This window comes from Danio aesculapii, chromosome 6, assembly GCF_903798145.1.
Source record: "Danio aesculapii chromosome 6, fDanAes4.1, whole genome shotgun sequence".
Taxonomy (NCBI): Eukaryota; Metazoa; Chordata; class Actinopteri; order Cypriniformes; family Danionidae; genus Danio; species Danio aesculapii.
In genome coordinates, this window is record NC_079440.1 from 49,534,853 (window position 1) to 49,547,346 (window position 12,494).

At 32.9% G+C, this 12,494-nt stretch overlaps 1 protein-coding gene across 4 annotated transcripts in view; it reads right to left on the bottom strand.

The window, feature by feature from the left end:
* Positions 1 to 12,494, bottom strand: part of grm4 (glutamate receptor, metabotropic 4) — a 394,250-nt gene that overhangs the window by 105,708 nt on the left and 276,048 nt on the right. For all 4 annotated transcript variants that reach the window (XM_056460431.1, XM_056460429.1, XM_056460430.1 and 1 more), the window contains 2 exons: positions 9,987 to 10,141; positions 6,785 to 6,925 (listed from right to left, as the gene is read on the bottom strand). In XM_056460431.1, the coding sequence (XP_056316406.1) occupies positions 6,785 to 6,925; positions 9,987 to 10,141 (296 nt within the window). The remainder of the gene's footprint in view (positions 1 to 6,784; positions 6,926 to 9,986; positions 10,142 to 12,494) is intronic.

The window sequence follows — 12,494 nt, forward strand, 5'->3', positions numbered from 1 at the left end:
AAATAAATGAATCAACAAATGAATCAATGAATAAATGAATCAATCTGAAAGTGAATGCAGTAATGAATGAATCAATCAATCTATTAAAATGAATAAATGCAAAGCTGAATGAATGAATGAATGAATGAATGAATGAACATAAGTGAAAATGAATGAACGAATGAATGAACATATAAGTGAAAATGAATGAATGAATGAATGAATGAATGAATGAATGAATGCACGCATAGTTAATTTTTTGCCTTGTTTCTGAAGTCCAGGCCGCTCATTAGCATTGCTGCTTTTGATAGTACATGCAAAACCCAGCTCACAGATAATGAAATGGACGGAAGGCAGTGATGTCATCGAATCAGCTTTGATTCATACCCTAAATACGTTTCACAGATCCTCCATCACATTAGTCATTATCGAAAATGTCAGCTGGAATTTGGGCAAATCTGTGGGTGCCTGTTGACTCATGCATTAGCATTGTCCCTCTGAGGCTATATTTACACTGTAGTCTGTCTAGATGACTAAAAAACCAACAGTTCCTCACTGTGCCAATGACAATGTGCAAAACAAGCACAGAAATTTCTCAGAAAGCACCCATCTTGAATGGACAGCACATGCGGCATGCTAGGAGACACTGAGAATTCGCATCTAATATTTTCACAATCATACTAGTGCATGCAAATAACTGTCATCCTTGACAAAAAAAAAAAAAAAGTCTAATACATGTCCATGTCTAATCATAAGAATCCAACCAAGCAAGCTAAACCTTAATGGAAAATGCATGCAGATCCTGACTGTTAATCTCCGTCAGCAGTTATTACAGGCTGAAAACACCCAGACCCAGGAGATGTCACTATGCTACCTCTGGGCTCCACGGCAAACGATAAAGGTTTAGCAAGCCGCAGACATAGTGGCCTCCGGTTCTGAATCAGTGCTTTCAGACAAATATTACATCCTCCCTTTGAGACAAAGCTGTTAGAGGATGCGACCCAGTTAAGGCTGCATTGTATTTCAACGTGCAGTCGTTTTCATGAACTAATAAAGCTGTGCAAACAGTCTAACACCATTTTCATTTCCCATGTGCCATTATAAATCTGCTACAATGTGCATGGCAAATGCCGAATTGTTCTTTACATGAATAATCAAGCCTGATGTCAGCATATGCGCAATTCTGCTCGCACACACTCTTGTTTTTCTGACGGGAGCCCTTGGGTGTTGCAAAAGCATGCAAGAAAAATATTCAAACCCACAACTACTATAAAGGAAGGAAAAGCTGAGCTGAGTTTTGCATTTCATTTATGCATAGAAAAACACCCTGCCATATTTTTTAGGCAAGTGACTGCATTTGAACACCAATAGATATTCAGGAATGCAAAGAAACTGTGAGTTTTCCCATAGACAAAAGCAGATAGCATAAATGTACTTCTTAAAGTAATAAAATTAAATTAAATTAATGTAAACCGAAATTAATGTATACAAGTAAATAATTGCATTGAAATAAAAAAACAAAAAAATAAATGCACCACTTAAAGAAATAAAATTAATGCACCACTTAAAGAAATAAAATAAAATAAATGCACCATTAAAAAAATAAATAAAATAAATGCACTGCTTAAAGAAATAAAATAAAATAAAATAAAATAAAATAAAATAAAATAAAATAAAATAAAATAAAATAAAATAAAATAAAATTAAATAAAATTAAAGAAACGAAAAAACAGAAATGAATGTTTACAAATAAATAAAGGCACTGCTTAAAGAAATAAAATACAATAAAATAAATGCACTGCTTAAATAAATACAATAAAATAAAATTAATTACTGCTTAATAAAATAAAATACAGAAATTAATGTATACAAAGAACTGCCACAGAATAGTTTAAAATTAAAATAAATCCTCCAATACTATATATTTTTATATGTATTAACTTTTGAATTTTTAACTTTAAGTTGTGAGCCTGTTAGTACAACAACAGCATGTAATAAACATATTTAAATGCAAACTACAATAAAAAAAGAAAAAACTTGTTATGCATTTCATTAAACACACACACGCACACACACACACACGCACACGCACACACACGCACACACACACAAAATACCCTACAATATATTTTTTTTAATCAAGTGCATAAAAGCCCTCGCATTTAATCACCGATGGCTATTCAAGAATGTGAGGTAACAATGATGAATTTTCTTGCGGGCGCAGCAATTAGCATAAAGAAAAAGTGATTTATTACGTTGTGGCGGAGCGATGGATTTTGTTTCAGGCCAGATACTACTTCTCCTTCTGCGCAGTGTGCTAAAGGCCAGCCATTACAAGTGAGCACAGTGACAAGGATTATGCACGGTGACATTTAGCGCGCTGCGACGATACGGAGAGCCCCTTTTGCCACAGCCGCATATAATCTGACTTCCGCCGTCTGTAGGAGGTCACCATACCGACACTGAAGCGAGGGGTTAATATCCTCTCCTGCTTACTGGTGCAGTGCAGTAAGCGCAGTAATGCTTGGTAGGTTACATGCTGAGAATTAGACGCGCCATCATAGCTACCCCTAGAGAAGGTCTGCCAGCGGAAACCCCTCCTCGTAAGATCGCAACCTGCACTGATTGGATAAAGCCTGGATGTGTTGCTAGGACTCAACCTTTTTTTCACAGCCCAGCGGATGGGGTTTGACTGGTCTGAACCTTGGGCTGCTCTTCCCTGGAGAGGAGTCTCCAATCAATTAACACTTGAACTACCGAGCCAGTCATTCTGAGCATTTTTAAATGCTACAGTGTAATAACTTTGTTGAAATTTAGCCCATGTAATTGTAGCGCCCTGACTTTTTCCCTAGGGTATAGTCCAAGTCTAATGTATTCTGACATTTTAATTACACTAAAATGACAAAAACAGAAAGTTTCTAATGGCCATAATAGAGTAGGATGCTTTTTGTACATATCCAGAAAGGTTTTTATATTGCACTGAAATGCACATTTTTGAAATATTCAATAATTTTCCTCCAACTTAGTTCTTAGACATTATTTTCATTTATTTATTTATTTGTGTATTTTTTATGTACATTTATTTATTTAGAAGTAGATTTTATTTAATTTTTCATCATTTATGCCTTCTCTTTAGAAACAATATTCTGGATTTCTAATTAATTTGTTTTATGTTGGACTATTGTTCTGGTTATTTTAGATTTATTTAATAATATATTTGTATATGATGTTTTTCATTCCTTTTTCATTTGTTTTAATTTAATACATTTTAATTTCATTATTTATTAAATTTGTTTTAATTTAATTTAATTTATAGCATTTGTCTGAAGAGGTTGAATAGCAAATTTGCTTTAGAATAATTAATTTGAATTTATCAGGGGTCGACACTGTGGAATGAACTCTCAACTACTCTAGCATCTGTTTATATGCAGCAGATGCCCGCATCCAACTGCAACCCAGTACTAGGAAACACCCACTCTCATACACGCACTCATTTACTACGGCCAATTTAATTCATCCAATTCACTTATAGTGCATGTCTTTGGGCTGTGGGGGAAACCGGAGCACCCAGAGGAAACACACACTAACTAAAGAGATGAAATATTTTGAAATATGTAAAAATGTACTTTTTTTATATAATTGTTTTTTATTTTAGAAAATAATGAACAAAATACTGATCTTCCAGTTACTTTGTAGCTGGATTTGTATCTGTAACCACCATTGCAAATAGCTAAATGGCTTAGGATAACTGATACATATTTACCATTATTTTAGTTTTGTGTCTTGGTTTAGTGACTGCATATGGTTGATTTCATTAACTCCAGAGCATTGTAAAATGCAAAAGTCAAAATGTAGGCTATTAAAAAATATATAGATGTAATCATTTGATCAAAATCCATATAAAAATGAATCTATGAAAAACTTCTGCTTCAATTCCACATTTGTTGACATTTTAAAAGCAACTTTTTCACTGCAGTAAGAAAAAATAAATAAAAACACTTTGCTCTCCCACTTTCTGGACATGTACTGTATGACATGCAACTGACTAGAGGAAAAAACTCAAAATCACAATGATTATTAAAAACAATTGTCACTGGGCGATATGACTAAAATCTTTTTGATATATGCAAATAAAACAAACTGTGCTTCAAGCATCTTCAATGTAATAATTAAAGTCGATTTGTTTCTTATTAAAGCAACAAAAGTCCTATAATCAAGAGCACTGGGTGACTTTGTCCTTGTCTTTTGTTATTTGACTAATAACGATAAACACAGTCAATGGCATGAATATAACCTGCAATCACTTTAAGAGCTGCACGGTTGCGATTTACGGTTACACGTGCGTTTTTATTCTTAACTCTTTATTTTAATTGATTACATAATAAACAAGGGTTTTTGTGAATAATAATCACTAAGTGCCCCTTTTTTACATGTTTTGCAATCAAATTTTAGAATGTTTATTTTGGTAGCGCACACTGTTTTTGTTTAAGTGAACAACTGTGAAAATCAATCCACTGCAAAAACTAAAATTCAAGAGTTGATGATTGATAAGTAAAAGTGTATTTGGCTACCTGTCCTGCGAGAGAGCCCTGAGCTCAGAGGAATCTTGAGCCCGAGGCTCATGCAAGAGGGGAGTCTGAACTCAGGTAAAGTGCTCAGCATATATGAGTGCACCCCCCACAAATGACTTATTTAAATTAATATTTTCTACAGGATGCTTTTTAAAATATTATATCTGTGCATATACATTAGTTTAGTTAGTACAGAAGCCAACTCTGGAGCTTATCTAACAAAATAGCTTATGATAATGGTTAAAAAAATTGTAGCCCAAATTTTTATGTTAGGGAAAACTATTAAATAAACATATTCATGGTCAACAGAATGTTGTAAATGCTGTAGTTTGTAATTTTTTGTGTCATATTTTGCACAAATTTAAATGTATTATCTTTCCATTTCTAAAGATGTTCTGTGACTAACAAATTATTTTAATAAAAAATATCTGTTTAATAAATCTGTTTTGTTTGCCTATTTTCTCTGAGAAATGGATAGAAATATTCATTTTCAAAATGGGGTGTACTCAATTATGCTGAGCACTGTAGATTTCAAGAGCTCCCCCGTTTAAGCTATGAGGGTACATTCTTTAAGATGAAGATTGTTAAGGTAAGGAAATCGGTCTATTTAAGTGTGTTTGGATTGGTCTGATTTGTATATCATGTGATTGCTAATGCAGGGCCAGCTGTGGTCAATCATAAGCATGTGATCCTCTCGAAATTAGTTTATAAATAAGCTTCACATAGAAAAAGGCTGTTTGTTTTTGTTGCAAACAAAGTCCAATGGTTCATAAACCATTTCCTTCCATGTTAGAATTGTCGCATCCGCCACAATATTCTTACACACTCTTTTATTGTGAGTTTGCTAAACAAATGATGTTTGCTGTTTGATCAAACTACTTATTTAAATGGAGTTATTTAAAAATGTATTTATTATTACCCTTATAAACTTATTAACTTTATTTTGAAAAATTCTTTTAAAAAAACAATCTAATTCCTAAGTTTTTATTGCGACAACTTAATTGTTTTATGTTTAATCAACTTAAATTTGTAAAGACAAAAAGTTGACTTAATTCCTTCGTGTTGTCCCAACACAAATTGATTGTGTGGAACCCAGCATTTTTTACAGTGTACAAGAGAAATATGTGCAAAAAGAAAGCCCTGCCCCTTTTTAATCTATGTTTCAGTTAGAAGTACATCAACATACTGAAATAAAAGTTTCAACAACTTTAAACCCATCTACACAACCCAACAATCAACTTGATCAAATGAAATGAGTGTAGTTAACTCAAAATTCACTGAAATTTAATTCTACTCATTTGAAAAGAATTTTAAACTAAATACCTCATTACTTCAACTTAAATGGAGTAAGTTCAAAGTACTCATATAGATTCGTTTTTTTAACTCAAAAGATTTTTCGCAATCGGTTTCCTTAAATAGTTTGAGTTGCCTTATTGAGTTTTACAGTACTCAGTTGGTTTGAGTTCTCTTCATTTATTGGGTTTAACTGTACTCAAATTGCTTCGTTTAATCAAATGGATTAAGTTACCAATACTCATTACGATTAGTTTTTGAACCTAAATGGCTTGTTGCAATCGGTTTCCTCAAATGGTTTGAGTTACTTATTGGGTTGTACAGTGTATAAGTCAAGCTACAAAAATTACGTTGGATGATTTCACTAATTTCCATGTAAAACTGGAAAAGAGATGTGATATGACACAGTACTCATTGTATCTCGATTAATGTTGAAATTGAATTCTGATTAGTTTGCACAGCCCTAGCTCTGACACAATGAAATATCCCCAAACAAGATTGTAAAATATAATGACAGACATTCGAAGCTGCATAATAAACCTCTGTAGAAGCTTCAAATGTACTGTAAATATGGCCTGACATTTGCTGAAGTCCATTATGAACGGGCAGAATGACTGCAATGGCTAGTACTTAAAAAATTCTGGTAGCAAAACTGGTAGTTAAAGATAATCGAATTTTATCCAGCAGGTTGGATTGCATTGGTAGTGTGTGCTCAGTGCAGGGAATCTGCTGCTGTGCATCAGAAAACATCAGACGTAGAGCAGCTTTTCTGTGGTATGACTAATCAGACTCTGGTGTAAACAAAGGCCCATTTCAGGCGATCTGAGAACAGCGGGCCAAGTCTTTTACGATAGATTTGGCTTCTCCCTTTGCTCACTTTCTCTTTTTTATGGAGCTCTGTGAAATGGAGTGTTGCCAGAGGGAGAGCGAGAGATTCTTACTTGTGCATTTCTTAATGCCAGATCCCTTCTTCAAGGCATGGCGGCTGAGCTTGCAGTTGAAATTGTTCTCCCAGAACTCGGCAAACCAGATATTCCTCCGGTTGTTCTCCAGCGTGCGGCTGGTGAAGTACCGATCAAAGCCTGAGGGGTAGATCGATGAGATCAGTGTCACTTTAATGCGCTCTGTCAGACTCAAAGCTCTCAGCCAATGAACTACAGAGAGCAGCATGATTTGATGGAACATTTGCATGCAACATAATTTTTTGTGTCTCAAGGTATTGTTTTGCTATGAATAGTTCACTGAAAAAAAAATGGAAAATCTGTCATCATTTACTCTTCTACATGTCACTCCGAACTTTTCTCTAGGAAACAAACTGGGAGTTTTTGAAGAATCGTCATGCAGTTTAATGTCACCACAGAAGTCAAGAAAAGACCATAAACATATAGGCATACAACAGAACTGTGTAGGGGGAAAAAAGTATTTCACTTGATATTACCTGAAAAATCACAACAAAAACACACGAGAGCAAGTAGAGCATGATCATAAAATGGAAAAAGTAAACCTAAAGTCTATATACCTTAAGGTAATCACCTATAGTGTTGCTAAAAGTACTTAAATTCTCCACCACACAAGAACATTATGAATAAATTATGACTGACATACCATGCTTTAATTCCAGCAGTATACAATGTTCATGTTGGGTAATATATTTAAATTTTAAGCCTTAAGGTTATTGTAAACTGAATCCAAAAATTGACCGTAATTTTTGCACGTTAAAAAATAAATTTGACCTCAGGTTGTGTCGATCGTATTGACACACTGCCTCCGAAACTTTAATCCGTCATTAAAAGATTTTAACCGGGTTCAATTTCTTCTGTTTTTTTGTATCCGAAAAAGCACTTTGAGAGGTGTTTTGACAGTTCAGAGCCACAGTACAAGCGAAGAGCTAAATACACAATGCCATCTCTTGAGCTACAGATAACTTTGAATCCAGCATACTGTTCACCACATTCTCTCTTATATTATGCACTGTGTTTGTCTCAATGACTGGTGCACATTTTGACGTGCTGCCCATAGACATTATAATAGCAAGACACCTCATTGTCTGCATTGGTCTGTTGCACAGATATGTCAACGATATGTCTATTGTACTGCAAGTCTCTATTCAGGTTGTTTACGTTCGTAATATAAGAAGAATCTAACCCAGGCTCATTCTGAAAGCATAGCCCTATATACATTTCTGGAGAGCCCCAAATTTGTCTCAGGAAGTATGCTTTTTTGGAGTTTTTGTTTTCAAGAATCCACCAGAGGGCGCTGTGTGCGCTTTTTCAGATAACAAATTTCTCGCGAATGCCATTCACGCCTGCTGGTCTCAGGTAAATCTACCAGAGGCCACTATCGACTGACTGACTGGCTGACTGACCAACCAACCGTTCCACCCACCCACCTCCTTCGCTAAACCTAACCAATAGTGTTTTAAAAAGCATCGATTGACCATTGCCCACCCACTTTACTGAACCCAACTGACAGTGTTCTGAAAGAAAGTACCCTGAATTTTACCACATTTTCAGATTTTACCACATTCTCAAGCTGTTATTTACTTCTTTAATTTTTTAGACAGCTGCTATTTTTAGACAGCTGCTAGAGCGAAAAGAAACGGCGTCATACTGCCTCGTTGCAACCATTTTAAAGATGAAATGCAGCCATATGTACTTCTGGCTACATAATTTACGATCTCCAGAAATGTATATAGGGCTACATTTTTAAGAATAAACCTAAGCTGCAACTATCACAAGCAATGTATCAAAATTCCACTGATTTCCTGAAATAAAATTAGCATTTCGCAATAATTCAGCGCAACTCTAGGATAAGGAGAACTTTCCTTCCTCTCTATGCAGTATTGGATGAGCATAATATGTAGCGTATTTCTCTTTATTTTTATAGAGAGGAGAACAAAGTATCACTGCTTGAATTGACTTGAATTGAAATGTTTAGTGATTTTTTTTCCATATGTATTCATTAATACACATCAGATTGAGTGTGCAAGGTTTGTATACATGACAAAATTTTCAGATATGAATACGGAAAAAAAACGCGTATGAAAATTTCAGACTTCAGTGTGCAATGACCTTCACTCTTAAAATAAAATAAAATCCCTAACATCAAAATACTTTTACATTACTTTTCTTAAAAATTAACAAATTTAGCTACTTAATAAAAAACAACAACTTAAGACTGTAATTTATACATTTCCGACAGTGCTATACAAGTTATTTAATATAGCACATTATTTGACAAAACAAAGCAATAATTTATTGTAATTAATGTTAAAATAATGATTTATGTATCATTACAACATTTAAAAATATATTAAAATTTTTTTAATTGCCATTCAATTCAAAGTTACCTTACTTGCATGTAAAAGAAAAGGTTATTTGCTAAAGAATGATATTACATCATATTTAACAATATAATTGTCGATTAGACAAGCTGCTTTATGATGTGTCAGAATAAATAAAATATATTTAAAAGCTACAATAGAGGTTTTTTAATAAACAACATTTTATATTTCTGTCTATTGATCACACAAAACCATCCAATGCATTTAGAAGACCTGAAATAAAAGCATAGAAGTTGACTGATATCTGCTGTGTCGCCATTTTGGCGTTTTTAAACGTTTGAAGAACATGAGCTGCATTAGTTTCACTTTAATCCTTTGCTGTCTTCCTTTTTGTCTTACAATGAAGAAAGCATTTATGTGTTCACGGCATGTCGTAATTACCATCATGTCATGTGAACACATGTGACATTCAACAGCAGAAATAACATCGACTAAAATAAACTGAGATATTGTATTGTGGTCATGTGGTACAAGTCACTGCCCTCAGAAAATTCACAAGTTCACAAATTGTAATTATAAGTTCTATGAAGTACTTGAACTCTTCTTACAAGATGGAATCTCGTAATTACAGTAATTACAGCATGGCATGAACTCACCTTTTGATGCATCTGGAGAAATTTCTGATGGAAATTTTTTTTGAGTGAACCATTCTAACACTGCATGCATCATGACTCGATTACGAACGTTAAATGCATGACCAGCAGCTAAAGTGTTGTCAGAAAACATTAAGCACACGCTCTGGTTTTCTCTAATGGACGAGAGCAAGCGCTGACAAGTGGAGGATTTAATCTGTCACTCGCCTCTGATGGACTGGCGTTTGGGTAGGATGGTGACAGCTCCCTCCGCCATCTCCTCCTGGTTCAGCACTGGCGAAATCTTCGAGCCCCAGCTATCAGACCCCACCCACAGGAAGTGACCCGTCTGATTGGCTTTTTTCGCTGCCTGCAGTAGCCGCCTGTTAAAAGATGAATGGCAGTTTCTATTAAAAATAATAATGATAATACAAGTTGAATATGAGCTTTGCATCACAGCTCTGGATTCTTTGATGATGCTTCATTTACAGTAACTGCTAATCAATGTGTTAAATTAAAGGGCCAGTGGTACTAACACTGCTCGGCTCTGAAGATTTCTTCAAATTGAAATGAGACATTATGCAAAAAATATTTCTATAAAGAGGTTAAAACAGGTGTGTGCGTGAATATAGCCAGCATCTAATGGTAAAAATTCATTTTTATAATCACACTTGATAAATACAATCTACAGAAATGCTTTGACTGGTATTCTGCCATTGTACGTGTCATTAGAGGGGGAAAGCTCTGCCCATAAGTGACAATATCTTCCTCATTACCATAAACAACCCTGAGTGAGAAGCAGCCATCTACCATTAGAGTTTTCACACTGTGCCTGCTGATGACGATGTCAGTGATTAACATAACTATAAATGTGGAGTTTTACATTTACATTTAGTCATTTAGCAGACGCTTTTATCCAAAGCGACTTACAAATGAGGACAAGGAAGCAATTTACACAACTATAAGAGCAGCAGTGAACAAGTGCTATAGACAAGTTTCAGGTGTGTAAAGTCTAAGAAGCAAAGCATTAGTAAAATTTATTTTTTTTTATTTTTTTTTGTGAGAGAGAGAGAGAGCACAGTTAGTGGTATAGCCAGAGAGGCAGTTAAGATTAGGAGGGAAAGTGGAGACTAAGTTTTAAGAAGCACAAATGAACACTGCGTCCATAAACTACCTTTTCTGAGCCACCACTACCTTTTACAGAGATATAATTAGTCCTGTTTTGAATCTGCCACTGTGCTGATGCATTTGTTAAGTCGTGACGTATCGGTGACATATGGAATACTGTTTCCGGGTCCAAGCCACTACTCATTTAAATTGAGAAATTAGTTTATGTTTATAGCCACTTTTTAGTCATATCAGACATTTAAGTGAATTTTATATAAAGTCATGGTGTACACAACAGTCTGTTTACTTGCTGCATTACAGACACCAATATTTTAACAATTTATAAAAAATGAATTACTTTCTCGCCATCAGATATTAAGTATATATATAAGTATATATATGTATATATATATATATATATATATGTATATATATATATATATGTATATATATATATATATTAATATATATATATATATGTATATATATATATATGTATATATATATATATATATATATATATATATATATATATATATATGTATATATATATATGTATATATATATATATATATATATATATATATATATATATATATATATATATGTATATGTATATATATATATATATATATATATATATATATATATATATATATATATATATATATGTATATGTATATGTATATGTATATATATATATATATATATATATATATATATATGTATATATATATATATATATGTATATATATATATATATATATATATATATGTATATATATATATATATATATATATATATATATATATATATATATATATATATATATGTATATATGTATATATATATATATATATATATATATATATATATATATATATATATATATATATATATATTGCGATTGAGATTTTCGAAATTATTTCAATGCTTTCTAAACGTTTATTGTTACCATTTGTCGAGTCTCCCCATACAGTTTGATAAAGTGATTGGACCTGGAAGCCGCTTTAAGTGACTTTACACTTAACAAGCGGATAGACATTTGTAGCTCCGCCCTCCTTTGAAAAGAGCACAATCTCATTTAAATTTAAAGCGAAAGTCACCAAAATGACACAATTTGGATCAAAGCCTAAAAGGGGCAGTTTAAAAGAGTTATAAAACATTATTTGTGGTGTATTTTGAACTACACATACACACTCCAGAGATATCAGAGACTTATTTTACATCTTGTAAAAAGGGGGCATAATAGATGCCCTTTAAAATGAAAAAAATTGTTGCCTTAAAAGCAGTTTTTGGGCTGATAAAATAACAAAATACAGAGTAGTGTATGCTAACAGACATCATATTTAGACAAGACAATACTAATGTTTTAACTTAATAAGCATTAAAGCTTTAAAAATATTGTTTTGCAAGAAATATTGCCAGAACTTTCTAAACAGGACATGGCTTTTTTGTCACCTGCAGTAGCGCCTATAAAAAGTTTAAATATATATATATATATATATATATATATATATATATATATATATATATATATATATATATATATATATATATATATATATATATATATATATATATATATATATATATATATATATATGAGATTTTTTTCAACACATTTC